At 56.4% G+C, this 19,311-nt stretch overlaps 2 protein-coding genes across 5 annotated transcripts in view; one reads left to right on the top strand and one right to left on the bottom strand.

Annotated features, from left to right (window-relative positions):
- The window catches only part of ADGRA2 (adhesion G protein-coupled receptor A2), a 67,972-nt gene extending 60,336 nt beyond the window's left edge, over window positions 1-7,636 (top strand). For all 3 annotated transcript variants that reach the window (XM_075910872.2, XM_075910871.2, XM_075910870.2), the window contains exons 17-19: window positions 450-595; window positions 1,107-1,193; window positions 1,743-7,636. In XM_075910872.2, coding sequence (XP_075766987.2) covers window positions 450-595; window positions 1,107-1,193; window positions 1,743-2,973 — 1,464 coding nt within the window. In that variant the 3' untranslated portion in view covers window positions 2,974-7,636. The remainder of the gene's footprint in view (window positions 1-449; window positions 596-1,106; window positions 1,194-1,742) is intronic.
- Window positions 4,423-13,884, bottom strand: BRF2 (BRF2 general transcription factor IIIB subunit). 2 transcript variants are annotated; one of them, XM_075910876.2, is made up of 5 exons: window positions 13,733-13,884; window positions 12,464-12,626; window positions 9,039-9,098; window positions 8,070-8,391; window positions 4,423-7,883 (listed from the first exon to the last, which is right to left on the bottom strand). In XM_075910876.2, exons 2-5 carry the CDS (start codon window positions 12,615-12,617, stop codon window positions 7,172-7,174), a joined length of 1,248 nt encoding a protein of 415 aa, XP_075766991.2. In that variant the 5' UTR covers window positions 12,618-12,626; window positions 13,733-13,884; the 3' UTR covers window positions 4,423-7,171. The 2 variants fall into 2 exon arrangements, with proteins under 2 accessions (XP_075766991.2, XP_075766990.2); XM_075910875.2 differs by lacking the exon at window positions 13,733-13,884 and adding an exon at window positions 13,453-13,539.
- Window positions 13,885-19,311: the final 5,427 nt, after the last annotated feature.

Genomic DNA, 19,311 nt, shown 5'->3' with positions numbered 1-19,311 from the left:
TGCCCCTCACGCCCAGCAGTGTCCGTGCAGGAGAGGCCCATGCCGACAACGGCCGACCCACCGCTCTCTCCTGCAGGCCAGAGGCACATTGCAAAGTGCTCCCTGCAGTGCAGCGTACGAGAGCAACGCAGCTGCAAGAGAAAACCGCAGCTGCAGTCCATGTTCCCACGGATCTTTTCCATCCACGTGTGGAATAAAGTTTGGTATGCGCACCAAAGCACGTGCGAATGTGCACCACCAGGAGAAACACAAGCCTAGGTGTGGGCGCTCTGCTACTTGGCTGGGCCCCGTTTGAATCTCCCGGTCAGCCGCACAGCTTACAGGGCGCGCTGGCTGCAATGCATTTGGCAGAGCACAGTCCTGCCTGTGGCTGCAGCCAGCCCGAGTAGCTGCCTGGATCCTACAGCACCTGGCCCGCCCCTACATGCGCTGTAACTCTGGCCCTGCAGGTTGGCATCATTTTGCACTACTCGTCCTTGTCCACCCTCCTGTGGATGGCCGTGAAGGCCAGAGTCCTCTACAAGGCGGCGACGTGGAAGGCCCCGCAGCAGCCGGAAGGTGACGCGCCCCAGCCAGCCCCTCGGCCCATGCTCCGGTACGGACGCTGCTCTGGCGCAGCCGGTGACGTGAGCTCGCGTGCGCATGCCAGTTACGGGGGAGCCTCCCCGGCAGGGAGGGGTGCAGCCAGAGCCCTTCCTTCTGAAAGCCGGGGTGGGGGACGTTTGAGCCAGGGGCCGAATCTGGCCACCGAGGGTCCTGCACCCACCTCCTGGCAGCCCCCTCCCACACACTGCACCTCCTCAGTTTTTATCCCACCCAAGCTGGGGGGGGGGGGAACCAAATCAACTAGCCTGGGCTCCCAGGCTCTGGTGGGGGAGGACTGTGGGGAGTGTCTTACAGCCCCCCCCCCCCCGTTTTAAGGAGGGGAAAGTGCGACTCTGCCCCCAGCCCTTCACTCCAGGGTGGCAGAGCCACATTTGTTCCAACCTGCCCCAAGCCGGCCGCCCCCGCTGGAGGATTTCAGGCCCCAGGAGAAGGGACTGAGGAGGGGGCGCCACAGACCCAGCCTGGGGGGCAGGGTAACACCGGCTTTGTTCACGTTACAGATTCTACCTGATTGCAGGCGGCATCCCCCTCATCATCTGTGGGATCACCGCGGCCGTCAACATCCACAACTACCAGAACAACCCCTAGTGAGTGCCCCCGGCGCGGCTCCACCCTGGCCGCCTCGCTGCCCTCTTCGCCCCACGCGAGAGGGGGCGGGGCAGCCCCGGAGCATGCGATCAGATTGCAGGGAAGCTAACCCCACCGTCCACGGACACACGGGGGGCCGTGCGCCGTGGCTGCAGCGGAGCGTTGCCCTCTGGGTGCTGGCGAACGGCTGCCCGGCCAGCCACAGCAGCACCCTAGGCAAGGGCAGCTGGAAGCAGGCGCTGGGGATCAGTTCGGGCCCGGCTCCAAGCCAGGCTGGGAATGTAACCCGCCAGGAGTTTGGTTTGCAAAGGGGGAGGAGCGGCCTCGACAGCAGGGAGCTGGGCGGGCACGTTAGCCCTGTAAGCCCTTTCAGCTGTTCCTACGAGCCCCCACTGCCGACACGGCTGGGGCGGAGCTTCGCGGAGGAAGCCAGGAGCCCCATCGAGCCTGGCTCCGGCTGAGCTCCCCTCCCTGCGTGTGGCTCGTGGTGCCCAACCCCAGGGCACTGCCCAGCCAACGCAGACGCCTCCGCTCTTCTCGCCCTGCAGCTGCTGGCTGGTGTGGCGGCCGAGCCTGGGGGCCTTCTATGTCCCGGTGGCCTTCATCCTGCTCATCACTTGGATCTACTTCCTGCGCGCGGGGGCCAGCCTCTGGCGCCAGACGAAGAACCCGAAAGAGCCGCCTCCCTTGCCCCTCGAGACGCCGCCCAGGCTGGGTGGCAGCAGCAACCTCCTGACGGACTCGGGCTCCATCTCCGTCACCCTTCACTCCGGGGCGCCCGGTGCCGAGGCCGACGGCGCCTACTCTCTGCAGGCGCAGCTCTGGGCCCTGGTGACCACCCACTTCCTGTACGGCGCGCTGTGGACGTGCGGGGCGCTGGCCGTGTCCCAGCGCTGGTACCTGAACGTCGTCTTCAGCTGCCTCTACGGGGCCACGGCCACGGCTCTGGGGCTCTTCATCTTCGTGCACCACTGCGCCCGGCGCCGCGACGTGCAGAGCTCCTGGGCTGCCTGCTGCCCGTCCTACCGGCACGCGCTACCCATGCAGGCCTTCGTCCACCCGGGCATGGCCCCCGCGGAGGGCTCGCAGATCTTCATCGGGTGCAGCCCGGAGGTGGCTCAGTCCCTCAAGTCCTCTTCCTCGCCCAGCAGCACCAACTCCACCGTGGGCCCCTGCAAGCTCACCAACCTGCAGGTGGCCCAGAGCCAGGCGGAGAGCTGCCCCGCACCGCGGCCGGCCTGCTGCGAGGAACCGGAGCCGGCCAACAACAAGAACGCCCAGGCGGCCCGGCACGCCAGCAACGCGGGGCGCAGGGCTCACAAGAGCAGAGCCAAGCAGTACCGGGAGGGGAAGCACCAGCGCCAGAAGGCGCTGCGGGGGCCTGCTGCAGACCACCCCTCCAGCGAGAGCATCCCGAACAGCCATTCCGAGAGCTACCGCGGCAGCCGCAACAGCCCCCTGAACAACAGCCGCCTGGGGCCAAGGGCGGCAGCGGCGCAGGACGGGGAGGCTGCTCTGAGCCAGTCCGAAGCGAGCGACGGGGGCAGCAGCAGCCAGCAGGTGCCCGACTTCAGCAGAGCTCAGAGGAGAAGCGCCAGCAGGGACAACCTCCGCCAGGCCCACGCCATTGAGAAGGAGACGAAGCGGCGCTCCTACCCGCTCAACGTGGCCAGCCAGAACGGGGCGCTGAAAGGCAGCAAGTACGACATAACCCTCCCCGGCGCGGAGAGCACGGCTGGCATGAAGACGGGCCTCTGGAAGAGCGAGACGACGGTGTGAGGCATGAAGGGCCCGGGCAGCTAGTCTCCTAGCGTGGTCCTCCGCACGCTCGGCCGGGGCCTGGGGGACCGGGGGATGGCGCGTTCAGGTCGCATGCAACCTTCAGACAGCGTCCAGGTGTGTCAACACAGACCCGCACTCCAGCGGCTGGGCGCTCCTGTCCAGACTGTTCTAATCCTCTGGCAGTCGGCAGGGAGCGGTGCGGTGCAGCCCCCCGGGCGCTGGTAATGGAGAGTCAGAGCCCAGCACAGCCGACTCTCCATGGGCGGGGGACCCCGGAGCGCTGAGATCCTAAGGCGACAGACAATCACAGCCATGCAGGCTGCTGAGGAACAATCTTATTAATCACTTCTGCATGCCTGGAGAGACTGAATCTACAGCTATTTTATAAATATACCGAAGAAAAGTGTTTATTTTTCAAATCTATATTATTGGATGTATATATGCGTGGACTGGCCGGTAGCTGATGGAAGCGCCTCCATGTTACACGAGCGACGCGTTTTGGTCACTCAGAACCAGCTCCTTCAGGGGAAGATGCTGCCGGAGAGACGTGTCTGTTTCAGCCTCACTGAAAACGCTTTCAGAAAGAGCATGAAATCGCAAAGATCTTCACAACAGATGTATATTTAGCCCTGTGGGTTACTGAGCTACCAAAGTAAAAGCCATAGTGAAAAATGAACCAGAGGTGAGATAAGAAACAGCTCAAATCGTCTGCATCTGACAGACACTAAATCACTGCAAGAAAACTGCTCCCGAGCAAGGTTCAGGAACCTCAGAGGGCCATGCTATGCAAAATGGTTGTTTGCTGCCGTGACTGGAAAAGTGGGGGCATTATTTTTACAGAAGTTACATTCGGCGTGAAAGATGTTTCAGTCTTGTACAGCAGGTGTGGAAGTGGGGAGAGCCGCCCTGCTAGCCACTCAAGAAGGGAGGCACGGAACCAAAGAACTGGGCAGATAAAGGTACTTGTCCTTAAATCCCGTTCAGCATGTACAGAACGGGCAGTTTTGCTCTTGGAGCAAACCATGTAATGCCAGTAACAAGTCAGAGTCTACTCCGTCTAGCGCCACGAGGAAAGAACATTCGATGGACCAGGAGTGATTCTGTCAAGCCAAAAGGATCTTGCTATCCGAGTGGCGTGAGTGTGCAGATGCCACACGGTTACACCAGCACACAGGAAAGCGGAATGAGTTAAGTGTACAGCCACACCACTCCGCCTTCCCATGTTTTTAAAAGGGCTGGTACTTGTACTGGAAAAACAAGTGCAGAGCCAAGAAAATCAAGTACCCTCTTTCTAGTGCAAAGTATAAAGCAGCTTCTTACGGTAAATACAGATGGGGCCCAGAGCCGGTTGCGGACAAGAAGCCTTATGTCAAATGTTTATAGAAGAATGTCTCCTAAAAAGTTTCTATTCAAAACACGGCCCCAGCAGTAAGTTTCATGTTCCTGTTTTGTTAGTGAGATTTGCTGCCAATTCCACCCCATGTGCCTATTTGGTGGGTGCCCGGAGCCTCGCTCTGCCTGCTGCTATAGAAACGGGGCAAACAGCACATCAGTAGCCCCTGGGGCGCTGAACTGGCTCCTCCCACACCGGTAATGTCACACCACAGCCAGCGAGTGGGGGACAGGGCGGCCCTCGGTCCGGCCCACAGCCAGCGGGTGGGGGACAGGGCGGCCCTCGGTCCGGCCCACAGCCAGCGGGTAGGGGACAGGGCGGCCCTCGGTCCGGCCCACAGCCAGCGGGTGGGGGACAGGGCGGCCCTCGGTCCGGCCCACAGCCAGCGGGTGGGGGACAGGGCGGCCCTCGGTCCGGCCCACAGCCAGCGGGTGGGGGACAGGGCGGCCCTCGGTCCGGCCCACAGCCAGCGGGTAGGGGACAGGGCGGCCCTCGGTCCGGCCCACAGCCAGCGGGTAGGGGACAGGGCGGCCCTCGGTCCGGCCCACAGCCAGCGGGTGGGGGACAGGGCGGCCCTCGGTCCGGCCCACAGCCAGCAGGTAGGGGACAGGGCGGCCCTCGGTCCGGCCCACAGCCAGCGGGTGGGGGACAGGGCGGCCCTCGGTCCGGCCCACAGCCAGCGGGTAGGGGACAGGGCGGCCCTCGGTCCGGCCCACAGCCAGCGGGTGGGGGACAGGGCGGCCCTCGGTCCGGCCCACAGCCAGCGGGTAGGGGACAGGGCGGCCCTCGGTCCGGCCCACAGCCAGCGGGTGGGGGACAGGGCGGCCCTCGGTCCGGCCCACAGCCAGCAGGTAGGGGACAGGGCGGCCCTCGGTCCGGCCCACAGCCAGCGGGTAGGGGACAGGGCGGCCCTCGGTCCGGCCCACATTCCCCTCACAGCACGTGGGTTTGCCTTTCCAGAGGCGTTCTGACCACAGGTCAGCTGAGAGGCACAGTTCCCAGAACACATTTCGCCCTCACTCCAGTAGTCAGCAGGCAGACCCGGGACCTTAGTCTTGCTCCCCCAACTTGGCTGCTTTTGTCCCGCTTGAAATCAAAAGGAGGGTTAGAAGAGTGGGACATGCTGGCCAGGAAGCCAAGCCCAGCTCCGCTACAGCCTCCCCTTGTTGGCTAGAGGCCAGTCACCACCTCTCTGCACCTGTACAAGTGGGCATCCCTGCTCACCTACCTCCTGGGGGCCGGAGGGTTAGCTATGGACTGAGGTGCCCGAAGGCACGCAGGGGGCTAGCATTCAGCCACAAGCCACGTCAACGTCCATGCCGTGTCTCAGATGTGGGGTGGGGAGCTGCAGGAGTTAATGGATTATAAAGCACTTAAAGATTTCGCTCTATTTCTTCCTCCCTTCCGAAGGCCACAACTCGCTGAAATACCCGGGGGGCTTGTACTGCCGCCTTGTTAGACTTTCCCTTGATTAAAATTACTTTGTTAAACATGCGTCGTACTTAACACAACGGGGATCCGACGCTGAGGCCGCAGCCTGCACTCTCGCTGACGCTGACCTTGCTGTACGCTTGCTGCACTGTGACAGTATTATCGAAACGCTTTGCATTACACTTACCTTGTCTGTTTACACTACAAGCAAATGACATATCAACAGAGCTTCTTGCAATATACTGGGGGAGGGAGCAGGGGGGAAAGTACCAAAGAAAATGTGTTTAAAAGGGTGGGGGGGGGGGTTGCATTTTTTTATATAAACAGAATTTTCTAGCAGATTTGTTTTGTTTTAATATATTAAAGATTTGCAAATCTACCGCGAAGTGAGGTTGCTTGTCTTTCGGCCCGACACCACAGAGCCCTCAGCACAGCCAAGTCATTGCTTTTCTTTAATGTGACCGTACAGTCGTTCCGAGAAAGGGTTCACATTCCAGCAGCCACATAAGCAACGGAACGGCCACGGTCAGAGGGGAACACTAGCTGCCTGCCAGTGGCAGCAGGGTCGACTCCCTTATCCAACCCACGCTAGGGGCTCCGAGACCCCGACCACGGGGGGCCTCTCAGGAACCGGGCTTGTGTTGCACAGCAAGGGAACCAGGCAGCGCTTTGGAAAAACCGTCACAGCCAAGGAGAGTGGCAGCTCTGTTCCGTCACAACCACCACAGGGGGCTAGCCGGTGCTGCTCTGGGCCAGTGTTACTCCTCCCCGCCACAGGCTGATGCAGAGCCCCAGTCTTAGCCGAGGAGAATTCATCCAAAGCTTGGGTGGCACGGAGCCGTCCTGAGCTACGCACTGGCTGACCCATGCAGGGATCTGCCTCATGCAAATGACTCTGGGAAAGGCAAAGCAATCAGCCCCAGCCGCAGCCGCAGCCCTTTTGCCAAACTGGAAGTGTCCCACCCGGAGACAACCGCAAGGAATCCGAATGCTTCTACGGACAGGCAAGCTAGACCCACTTACCCAGGCTCCGGCCGCCTTGGCTGAGCGCACAGACGCAGACTCAGGCGTAAGGGCAGCACCGGGCGATGCTGGAGACCATCTGGCTTTCAACACAGGAACTCACTGTGAATTGGTAAGAGCAAGTCCCACCGGCGCGTCTGGCAGCCAGGATGGCTATTTCTAACCCGGAACCGGTTCCCTGTGCAAGTCCTGCTCACGAAGCCATTCGGGTGGCTTGTTTCTGCCCCAGCAGAACGAGGAGACGCTGCCATTAAACGACAACGCCTCCCCCCAGCACAGCCGATTTCTCCCAGGGGAAGAGTGTCAGCCAGCAGAGACAGCTGGGCTGCGCTTGGGGGGAGGGTCAGTTCAGTGCCGGGCCTGGGCCTTGCGGAACTCCCGCATCTCCTCCTGGCTCCGCAGGTACTGCTCTATTTCGCTGTCTGAAATGGCCTCATCCCCAGTGATCGCCTGCTCCGCAGGACTCGGGGCTGCTGTGCGAAGTCTCTTCCTGGGGTTGAGAAGGCACGGTGGGAGCAAAGGCCTCTGGCCAGTGCTGCTCTTCTGCTTGCCCCCCGGGGGGCAGCCCTCCGCTTGGCCAGCGCACCCTGCCGCACGCGGGGAACTCTCAGAGCCCTGGCCCGCTGCGGTGGCACTGGAAGCCTCGGCGTCTCCCGAGCTAAAGGAGCTTTTCACCAGGAAGTGCCGGTGCTGGAGCAGGTCCCCGATGTGCTTGACCACAGTCTTTTTGTCCACCTGGAGCACACGCAGCCAGGCCAGCTGGGAGGCCATTCTCAGCAGGATGTCATTCAGCTCCTTCAGCCTCAGGTGGGCCGGCGGCGGGAGGTCGGTGCCTGCCAGCTTGCAGAAGCGAGGGAAGGGGCAGCTGAGGCGCCCTGCGGGCTGCAGCGACTGCCACGCCAGGTAGGCAGCAGCCGTGACGATGGGAATGGGATGCCGGCCGGTCACCAGCCAGGTCTCGCTGGCCAGCTCCACAATCTGGATTGTCCGGGCAACCATCTTGTCCTTGTCCTCGGCAAATCTGGCAGGGATGCTGGCTGAACTCTGGAACAGCTTGAAACTGAGAGAGCAAAGAGAGACCGTTAGCTATCATGCGGCACTGGAGACTGGCGAGAAAGAAGCCGTTAGATCAGTAAGTCCATCTGCTGCAAGGGGAGGGGTGATGTCCGGAATGACCAGGAGCCTACCAAACACACTGTCCATTTTACCCAAAGAAACACCTTAACACCCCCAGGGGTCACATTACCTGTTGAGGTGCGTTTTCACCAGATCCATCAGACTCAGGGCTGGCACGTCCAGTTCCAGCTCTTTCAGGACAGCTAGGTAGACGCTGGCAAACAGCTCCTTGTCTGCGTAGAGCAGGGAGCAGATCGTGCCCATGGTCAGGGGCCAGTTGTGCTGCCGGCAGGTCACAAAGACACAGCAGCCCACCAGAATCTCCTTCTTCTCCAAGCGGACCAAGTGGAAGGAGGGGTGCTTAATTGCTCGCTGGAAATAGGACAGGGCTGTGTCTTCAAACACCGCCGGGAGACGCAGGACTTTGCAGAGATCCTGGACACGCTTGATCCCTGTGGGAAAGCACCAGGCTACGTTTTAACATTCGTAGGGAGGCGGTTGACCGATGGGCTGCAGCTCCCTGCCTACGGCCATGCTCATGGCCCAACCAGAGGCCATGCTGGTCGTCCGGAGCAGCCTCTGTCCATGGGGAGCCTGGACACCCCACAGGCAGAGGCTGCTCTGGTTGGGCGCTAGCAGCATCTGATTGCAGTGGGAGATGAGGGCTGCTACAGCCCAGCTTAACAGGCAGTGGGGCTGGAGCGGCCCCCACCCGTGTCCTCGTTAATCGGTGAACTGGTTTAACCGGTTAGCCAATTAAACAGGATTTTAAACATTTGCACAAAACGTTTCTTGGAACGCGCCTCCCCATGGTACCACAGCACTCAGCCAAAGCCAGGCGGGAGCAGCACGGCAGTGGGGCAACTTCATTCTGATACTTTGCACCTGGCAACGTTAGCCCATTTCTCTTCATGCAGCAGGGGAAGTTTTCCCAATGGTCCCCCCAGGGCTCAGAACTAGCTGCGTGTGAAAAGACAGAGGCTCCCTGTGGCTTTCAGGAAGAGGATGAGGAGGAGATGGCGCAGTCTGAGACGTGTCTCTTCTGAGCCAGCCAGCGGCTCAGTGCGGCAAGAAAGGAACAGTCAAAAAAAGCTCTCACCTCGTTGCGTACAGCGGCTCAGCTGCTCATTCTGCCCAGTGCTCCGTGAATACGTCACCTCTGGAAAACAAGAAGCACCAGGCAAGGCAGTCATTTCCAGCGGAGAGAGGAGGGCGAGAGCTAGGACTGGGGCAGTTGCAGGCACCAGATTTCAATTTCCAAAGCTGGTAATTCTCTTTATGCTCACAGCATAGGCACCACAGATGACAACAGTGGAGACTCTCTCAAGCTTGCCCCAGGCCTTCTGCCTCAATCCTGAACTAAAAGACAGACTCTCTAGGGTGAACTGTGTTCAGTCTTCATGGTTGGAGTCTTTGATTCTCTGTAACTTGCCAGCAAAGGGCGCTGCTGCCAGTTTACTATATAAATAGATCTACTGCAGTGACTACATTTATGAAAGAATTTCTGAGCTTGAGGCCTGCTACACTGTAGCTCTTCGAGATCTTCTGCCACAACTCATGTGGATCATTGATTCCTCACCTCGGGGAAAGGAGAGCTACACATAGTACATATCTGATCCAGTTAATCTATATAGCATAAACACAATCCTCCTCACAATCAACCCTGCTTTAAGGGAGTCAACAATGAAATCTGCAAATAAAGTTTATGAAACAAAAGAGAGCAAGATGATACTGATGATAGCCACTTACCCATGTTGCTTAAAGGCATTTGTGTCAGAATAATTTTGCTTTAAAATGTACATTTGTAAACAATAATCTTGTACAAAATCTTTACAGCCCAATAGAAATGCTTCCAGGACATATTTAAAGATTCCTAGTAAACCTGTTTTAAACAGAGGATGTTGTGAGGATCGGGACTTTAACAGGGTTCAAAAAAGATCTAGATAAAGTCATGGAAGATCGGCCCATCAATACTTATTAGTCATGAGGGACAGGAATGGTGTCCTTAGCCTCTGCCAGAGGCTGGGGATGGGTGACAGGGAAGGATCACTTGATCATTCCCTGTTCTGTTCACTCCCTCTGGGGCACCGGGCACTGGCCACTGTCAGATGACAGGACACTGGGCTGGATGCACCTTTGGTCTGACCCCATCGGGCCGTTCTTATGTAAGAAAAATCTGCAGTTGATGTAATACAAACACCACAGTATTCACTGCAGCATGAGCGTCAGAAAATGAAACTGATCGGTGTATTTTATTTTCAACTAAACAAACCCGTAGTATCCAGGATTCTATTTGCAACAAAAGGCAAGAACGTTTGTTTTTTAATGAATGATTTTTTAACCTGCTTGTGTCTCATACGACTCAAGGGCAGGTTTCATGGCTGCTATGTCAGGATTATTTTCCTTCAAAAGGTGATGGAGCGAGTCCATTTTCAAAAAAGTCACAATTTTATATTTTGGCATTTTCACACAAACAGGAGCAGAATGTTACAGCAGACAGCCAAAGCAATGTCCCTGTAGGCTGGGGAAGCACAAGTTAAAACCAGGACTAGAGACGCAAGAGAAGCTTGCAGGAGCTCCCCTAAGCAGGACTAGTGCAGGGATGGCAAGATACAGCTCGTGGGCTGAATCCGGCTCACCAAGCCTTTTGATCTGGCCCACAGGTCACTGAGACCCCAAGGCAGGCTCTAGCTTGCTCAAAACGGTTGGCGGCTCCCTTAAGGCATGCCCAATGGAGGGGGGCGGGGAGACGAGGAGAGGAGAGGGGGGACTTTTCACGCTGCCAATGAGAGCTGTGATGATTGGCCTGGAGGAAGGGGCACTGCACAAAGTGTCCCCCCCACCATACACAGGGGCTGTGTCTACACTGGCAAGTTACTCCGGAAAATCAGCCACTTTTCCGGAAAAACTTACCAGCAGTCTACACCGGCCGCTTGAATTTCCGGAAAAGCACTGACGATCTAATGTAAAATCATCAGTGCTTTTCCGGAAAAACTATGCTGCTCCCGTTCGCACAAAAGTCTTTTTCCAGAAAACTGTTCCAGAAAAGGGCCAGTGTAGACAGCACAGTAGTGTTTTCCGCAAAAAAGCCCCAATCGCGAAAATGACGATCGGGGCTTTTTTGTGGAAAAGCGTGTCTAGATTGGCCACGGACGCTTTTCCGCAAAAAGTGCTTTTGCAGAAAAGCATCCTGCCAATCTAGACGCGCTTTTCCAAAAATGCTTTTAACGGAAAATCATGCCAATGTAGACGTCGCCCAGGAGCACGCAGCACAGGGCGTCACATGGAGGAAGCCTCCAGTTGTTTTGAGTAGCCTGGGGCTGCAACAGGCAGGGAGCCTGTCTTCAGGTCCCTGTTGGGCTGCTGGCCAGGAGCTGCCTAAAGTAAGCACAGTCCAGGGAGCCTACCTTTGGCACCCCACTCCCTGCTGCTCCCCAATCCTGTGTCCCATATGTGACGTAGTGGGGGTACTTGCTGGGCTGTGGTGACCTCTGCTGTCTGGAGCAAGACCCAGCAGGGAAAACCTCACTATGCAAAGGTGATGCCAAACTGGTTGAACCAGATACCCCGCATGGAGAGGAACAAAGGAAGGTGGAGGCTGCCCTGGCTGGGGGGCAGGGCTGGAGGAGAGTGAGTTTAGTGGCTGTCTGAGAGCATGGAGGAGACAGCCTAGGGAAAGGGGCTGGAGTTTAGGGGCCCAGTCTCCCCCATCTCAAGGGGGCCTGAGGCATCCTAGCCCAGCTCTGCGACCAGATTACATCTGTGCTTTATCCTGGAGAGGCAATAAACGTCCTCTATTCCACCGGCTGGTGCAGTCTGTTTGTGCCATTTCGGGGTGCAGGAGACGAGGGACCCCCAACGCGCCGTCACACCATATCACCACCCAAACCCTCTGCATCCCTCCTCCCCCAGGTCACAACTCCCCCCAAAACCCTGCACCATCCTCCTACACGCCTCCCCCCAGGTCAAAATATACTCCTGCACCCCCACCCCTCCTGGGCTCTGCATGCCAAACCCCTACCCCAACTCACAACCTCCTCCTTCACTTAAACTCCCTCTCAGACCCCACCCTCCAATCCGGAGTTTCCTTCTGCACCCAACCTCCATCCCAGATCCCACACCCCTCCACAGAAAAGCATGGCCCTTGACTATTTACCTAAATCATGGAATGCCCCCCATCAAAAATTACTGCCCACCCCAAGACTAGTTGTCTGTAATACAACTGGGGGAAAGGGAGTCAAATTTGCAATCTTGCTGATTTGGGGTAAGAATCATGGGTTAAGAATCATCTGTCCAGGACTGCTGTTCTTGTTGCCTTGTAAAGTTTAAAGCAGTAGTTTCTCTCCTACTCTTTTTTCTGCACACCATTTTTAAGGCAAAAAAGACTTTTGATTAAAATAATACCCATTACTCAGAGCTGTAGGTTTGGAGTTTTTAAAAATCTCTATCTCCACATCCTCACGACAACATAAATCCTGCAAATTCTGACATGCTTCTATAAACTAAAATGAATTTTCGTTTGACCTTGTAAATGCTCTTCATCTTGGAAAGTGGTTGTCAAGAGCCCCTCGGTGAGAACAAACCCGCAGTCAGCGCACACCAGTTGGTTCTGAGCATAATGCGCATCGTCCACGATGTCAGAGGAGCCACAATCAGGGCATTTTCTCGGGCCCGACATCTTGAGAACCTGCAAATATGAATTGGGCCAGATACAAAACTCTTCCTTTGTACAAGCCCAGCCATTTCATTCAAACTTGTCATGTGGCTTCAAGTTTTCCATACAATTTTTTTTTTAAATCAGGTTTAAATTGCATCAGACCAAGCATAATTTTTATAGGCCTAGTACAGATTTGTAACACAGGTCCCCTCCCACACATACTAGGGATGTGAACAGGTAACTGGTTAATTGGCACGGAGGAACAGCCCGTGCAGGGGTTAGGAGCTAGCAGCCTGCTCCCATCCCATCCCGCGCAGACAGGAGTGATCCTCCGCTGGGATTCCATGCTTAATCAGTTAACCGGTTAAACGTAGGCTACATCCACACTGGCATGATCTTGTGCAAAAACTCTTCCAGAAGAGAGCGTCTACACTGGCATGTGCCTTTCTGCAAGAGATGTGCTTTTGCACAAGAGCATCCTTGCCAGGGTAGACACTCTCTTGCGCAAGAAAGCTCCGATGGCCATTTTAACCGTAGGGCTTTCTTGCGCAAGAAATTCATGTTGCCTGTCTGCACTGGCCTCTGGTGCAAGAACAGTTGCGCGAGAGGGATTATCCCTGAGCGGGAGCATCGGAGTTGTGGTGCAAGAAGCCCTGATTTCATACATGAGAACGTCAGTTTAACTGCGCAAGAACCCGCGGCCAGTGTAGACGGGCGGCAAGTTTTGGCGCAAAAGCGGCCGGTTTGGCACAAGGTGGCGCCAGTGCAGACACAGCCCGAGCGTTTAACGGATTAACCGGGATTTCCCCTCCCCCACCCAGGTACCAACCGGCGCCTGCCCCCGCCTTGCGCTCACCCGCCGCACCGGACCCGCCATTGGCTGCTGCCTGGGCCGAGCCCCCCCCCATCAGCAGGACCAGGAGGGGAGGAGCAGCCAGGCCCCATCTGCTGAGTACGGGGGGGGGGGGGGGGCCGTGCCCGTCTGCTCCCAGCCCCGCCCCTCGCCTCCCTGCCCCCCCCCCCGGGGTGACTGGAGCCTGGGGAGTCCCGGGGGGGGCATGTGGGGATTTAGCATTACAATGGGGGGGTACCACGGGCCCCCCCCGGCGCGTGCCCTGCCCCCCCTCCGTGCTCACCTCGCCCAGCGGAAGTCGAGCGGGCGCACGGCGCGCGGGGGGGGCTCTAGAGCGCTGCACCTGCCCGCGGGGAGAGCCCGGCCGCCGCCGTCACTTCCGGTCCGTCGCGCCGCGGCGTCCGAGCGGAGGCCGCTCCCCCGCCACCCGCGTTCCGCCCGCCACCGCGCCGCGCGGGCCCCAGGGGGCGCTGCAGGGAAGCGGCCGGCGGCGGTGCCAGTGCCCCCCCCCCCTCCTCCGCGGCAGTGACCGCAGCTGCAATGCAGCCACCTCTGGGGGGCAGCGCCCGGCCCCTGCTCGGGGCTTTGCCTGGGGCGCCCCCCCGGACCTGGCTAGCCCAGGGATGGGCAGAGAGGGGGAAGCGACTCTAAAAATACCTTTCCCCTGATTTCCCCCCATCCCAGCTTTTCCTTTGTGACCCACGGTCCCCTGCAGCTTCTGGCTCCTGGAAGGCAAACCTCTTAGAGGTAGCCGCAGGGGGTAGCCAGTGAGCTGCACAGAAAACAGCAGTGGGGCTGGGAGCGCTTTCTAGACGCACAGACCATGTTACTCTATAAAGCGCTACCGGACCGTGTGTTGTTTTTTTCCGTAACAGACTAACTCGGGTCATCTGAAGAAGCGGGCGGTGCCCACGCACGCTCATGACACCATCTGCATGTTTTGTTAGTCTATAAAGTGCTACCGGACTATGGGTTGTCGTTTTTCTGTAACAGACTAACTCGGCTACCCCCTGGAGCTCCAACACATGGAGATGGTATCATGAGCGGCTGTGCCCATGAAAGCTCATACCGCCTCTTACAAGTAGTTGACATTTAATTACCCCTTCCGTGGCACCCGTCAATACAGGCAAACTAGGCCGTCGCCTAGGACACCAAGATAAATGGCCGTTGAAGGGTTTGGGGGGGACGACGGACACCGACCGCGCACCAATCGTGTGGTTCGCCTAGGGCGCCAGTTGCCAGCAGTTCATCTAGGGCAGCTCCTGTACCCTGTTAATCCTTTAGCAATTCCCGCAACCCCTCCCCCCCGGATACTTCTCTAATTTCAACAGTCTAGACACTATTCCCATCTTGAGAGGGCATGGGTTGGCTGTCTGCTACATGGAGGGTCGACCAGCAGATGGCACGCTCGCTTTGCATTTACAGCTGCCACACCTTAGGGAGCAACTGAACTGTGCTTGAGTCCGGGCATTAGCAGAATGGGAGACAGGGAACACACAAAGGGCCTGACTCAGGTCCCAGGCAGAGAACCCAAAAGCCATGACCTGGCTCATGCTGTAAGCCAGTGAAGGGCAACCAAGAACAGTGAGTGGGCTGCACGAACAGCCCTCCACCTCAGTGAGCGCCAGGACTAGTGGTGGTCAGCCTGTGAGCTGCGCACCCCCTCTCTGCCCCCTTCCTCTATGGGCCTCTTGCACACTAGGGCCCTGCACTTCTACTCCTTGCCCTCAGCACTTTTGGAGTGTCACAAATCCGCTGATTCGTGCTCCAACCCTGTTCCTCCCCGTCTCTCCTAGTAGGGTTGCCAGATAGTTTCACAAAAAATACTGAACATGGTGAGGAAAAAAATTGGTTGAGGGAAAAAAAGCAGGGGGGGGGGGGAACCAAAGTTGTTGAGCCAAATACTGGACACCTGGCAACCCTATCTCCTAGAGCAGGCATGTCCAAAGTCCGGCCCGCGGGCCAATTGCGGCCCGTGTTCCGATTTAATACGGCCCCCGCTTCCTCCCCCTCTCCTGGCACTCTTTTGAACTGGCGCGCCCAGCGCGCCGCTTCCAGCCGCGCCGCCACCGCCGCCGCCCATGGCCTCCGCGGTCCTAAAGCCTGCCCTGTAGGGCACGTCCGCAGCCCCGCTCCCCCACTCGGCTGCGGGTTCGCCCTGCCCCCGGGCTGCCGTGAGGCCGGCGTGCCCTGCGCTCTCCGCCCGCCTCCAACCCTGCGGGCCCTCCGCCTTGGGGCTGAGAGTGCGGGGACGGCCCTCACGCATGTTCACTTCTTCAAATCTGGCCCCCTTTGAAAAAAGTTTGGACACCCCTGTCCTAGAGCTTGAAGAGCCTTGCACAGTTGATTCAAGGCGTTCCTGCTCGAGCCGGAGCAGTGATGGAGTGCAAATCAGCAGTGATCTGACAGTAAAAGAATGTAGTGGCACATCAAGTACCCCCTGATCCTGCACCCCGTCTGCAGCAAGATGAGACTCTGCCAACCAGCCGTATAGAAAGGGTTTATTGCGCCTCCAGGATACAGCCCAGCATAGACGGGATGCTGTTTCAGGAGGCAGGACCAGGAGGCCTCACACCCCTTGGATTAGGAGGTCCATTATCATCACAAGACCCTCAGCTAAGGCTGCTTCCTTCATGTTTTGCAGCCAGCAACTGCCTTCCCCCGAAACCTGGTGTTGGTCTCCGCCTCTCTCCCTGTCTCTCTCCCCCTGGGAATCCCGTTATCTCCTCAAGCTGAGCCTAGGTGCCTGGGTTAACACACATGTGGGTGAGTCAGTGGGAATCACATATCACAGCACAGGGAGACCCCAGGGTTACAGAGCAGACAGCCCCCCACTACGCCACAGAGAATTCATGTGAAAGTAAAACCACAAACCCTGCTTCCCAGGATGTAGACAGCTCTGATTTACCTCCTCCAGCAAAGTCCAGGTGAAAGCAGCTGCTGCAAGAGAGTTGCCATTTGATTAGCTTTCTTCCAAGTCACTACAATACCTCATTAGAGCTACACAAGGTTGAAATGCTTGAAAGTATCAGTTAATTTCTATTCAGTGCTGGCTTCGAGGTTTCCTAGTGCATTACTGCTGATGGCCCTGGCAGAAGAGAGAACCATTCAGTCTGACTGCAAGAGGACCTTAATAGCTAGTTTGATCCATGGCTTGAAGGAAACAATGCCTGGGAGTAGAGGTTGAGAGAAATATTAAGGAGGCTATTATGGTGGGATGCAAGTTCTCCTTACAAGGCAAATACATCGGGCCAAAGTGATCTGACTGAGACAAAGGAAAACTGATTGTTCTCCCACCTTGTTCTTGCTGCCCAGATACACTGACCAAAGAGTGAAGAGGATTTAAAGGTCAATGCAGTTAAAAGTGCTCCTGAAGGACTGACACCCTTACGAAACTGGTTCTAATGGAATGCTTTGAGCAGTAACTCTCTAGCGCATAAATAGGCACAGTCTTCATATGCTGCTGAACTTGTTGTTCAGGCTTCCCAGCCCATGGTTCAGCAGCATAAGACGACAGAGCCTATCTATGAGACAGAGAAATATCTGAAAGTTACTGCCCAAAGCACTGCATGACAACCAGTGTAGAAAGGGTGTTGACCATGGACTCAGTGCAGATAGTGACAGTTCCCATCCCTCTAGGGCAGGACTACTCGACATGCCGCCCCTGGGTTGCATACCGCCCGTTTATGGCCCACAGTGCAGTTTGGGTTTACATGGGGCTCAATCCACGGCCCGCAGGTGGGATCCATTGAACATGGCCTCCACTGGGAACATGCTCCACAACAGCGAGGCATTTCCCAGGAGGGGTGAGCATTTGAAAGATACAAGAGGACGGGCTGGCTGGAACTGACGGGTAACAGGGTGTCAGTGTTTCTAGCCCCAGGGAGGAGGTGTGGGGAGTGCCGGGGCATTGTGCGAAAAGCTATATATAGATAGATAGATATAGGCAACAACACTTACGTTGCAGCCCTCAGCATGTGCTGCATCACTGTGGCTCTTGGGGCTTCCAAAGTTGAGTATCCCCACTCTAAGGCAAAGCCAAAGTAGGAGAGGGACAGGCAGTAAGCAGTCTTTTCTACTCACTTTCTGCCTACCTGAAAAGCTCAATGTACCGGGGACCTATGAATCACAATGCACTACGTCTTTCAACTGTCCCCCTCCACCCTCGAATCAGGTATACAAATAATAAACAGGAAAATCATCAAGTTGCATTGTCCAGGTTGAACCTCTTTAGTCTGGCACTCTCAGGGCCAGACTGGTGCCAAACCAGAGAATTTGCCAAACCGCAGGAGGTCAGTATTGTCTAGCACAGTGGTGGCCAACCCATTCCAGATGAAGAGCCACAATAGCAGTGGAGATAGCATGAAGAACCAAGTTGTTGAGCGGGGGGGGGGGGGGACGACACACACCGTACAGGCAGCAGGGAGAAAAGGCCCCAGTGGTGTGACAGACCCGGCATTTCAGGAAGCATGCCAGCTGTTTAGGGGAGAGGAAAAGAAGCATGCTCTAACCCAGTCCCCATCCCGTTCCCCAGAGCCAGGCCACCCCCCCCCCCCCGCTCTACCCTACACCCCCTCCCCTTCCCCAAAGCTAGGCACACCCTCCCCCCAACCCAATCCCCCTCTCCTCCCCTTCCTCAGGAGCTGCAATTTTTTTCTTCGCAAGCCTCGCCTCAGGTTGGCCGCCCCAGTCTAGCAGCATCACCAACATGGCCACTGCTTGCTGGGCTCTTACAAGACATTGAGGGGGTAAATTAGAGCTGAACAGCACAGAACATTGAGAGCCAGGACTGGTGGCTGTAAATTAACTTTATGGAACCGTAGGGAAACTTGGCCACACACATGGTAAGTGGACATCCAGCGAACTAAAATCATGCCAACCAGAGATGTTGCCAGACAAGAGAGCCTCAACTTGCAGTCAGTGTCTAGCTGGCTCAGAGGACAGAGTAATGGCTATACTTGTAGTTTGTGCATATCGAGCCCCAGTTACTATAACCTAACATTGTTTCTCTTGGCTTCTGTAGAGTTAGCATCCTGTGTAATTCCCAATAAAGAGACATACACATGAAAAACATCATGGCTAGACTTAGTTGGCAGAATCAATCACTGAAAATGCCTTGAAGATGTAACTGCCTTCTCAGCTCTAGAGTGGCGAACTGGGGCACAGGGCCAGAACAGAGCACAAGAAGTTTGCCCTGCCCCAGCTGCATTGCACTTGTTCCGAAGTGGATTTCTCTCTTGAACATCAGCCCAGCTTTTTTTACCAATTTAACTTACTTCAGCTGGAAAGGAAAGATAGTGTCCCATCACTATATCAAGCATCCTCTGCTGACAACTATCAAGTGCGGGTATTTTGCCAAGCAGAGACTCACTGTCTGAACACGCAGAAAATATGAACTGGCTGCCAAAATTTGAGGACCATATGTCTGTGAATCGGAATTGCCTGGAGATACTACATTAAATTTTAAACATCTTCTTTTCGTAGCACACAAACAACATTTGTCTTTAATGGTAAGCCAGTTTCACCTCCTTGTTTTATCCTTTGACATTAAGTTACCTATATTCCCAGCTTCTCTCACTTCAGCCGTTGAGCCTTAACCATAGGAGGCTCGGGTACACTGTAAGCAATCATGTATGGCATAAAATGATTTCACCATGCAAGCTTTAGGAACTACTGAGATTATAGCTAATGCAATTTTCTCTATGATGGAAAAGATTTATTCCACTCTGCAGGGCCACTGCAGAACAGTTTACCAAACTATATGCATTAGCAATTTGTCCATTACATTGAGGTCTCTCCATTCTACCTTGTGCATTTTCTAGCACTTTCAGAATCCAGTGAAAAAACAAGAGTGTTCAAACA

This window comes from Pelodiscus sinensis, chromosome 28, assembly GCF_052426305.1.
Source record: "Pelodiscus sinensis isolate ZL-2025 chromosome 28, ASM5242630v1, whole genome shotgun sequence".
Lineage (NCBI taxonomy): Eukaryota > Metazoa > Chordata > Testudines > Trionychidae > Pelodiscus > Pelodiscus sinensis.
Note: the sequence above shows the minus strand (reverse complement) of the source record. Positions and strands in the feature narration are given on the sequence as shown.

What these genes read in the sequence shown, in the direction of transcription:
- BRF2 (XM_075910875.2), bottom strand. Translation starts at nt 13,473, where the DNA reads ATGGCGGGTCCGGTGCGGCGG. An exon ending in TGGCGGGTCCGGTGCGGCGG is followed by an intron (nt 12,627 to 13,452) that starts GTGAGCGCAAGG and finishes TCATATTTGCAG; the next exon opens with GTTCTCAAGATGTCGGGCCC. An exon ending in GTGAAAACGCACCTCAACAG is followed by an intron (nt 7,884 to 8,069) that starts GTAATGTGACCC and finishes TTGCTCTCTCAG; the next exon opens with TTTCAAGCTGTTCCAGAGTT.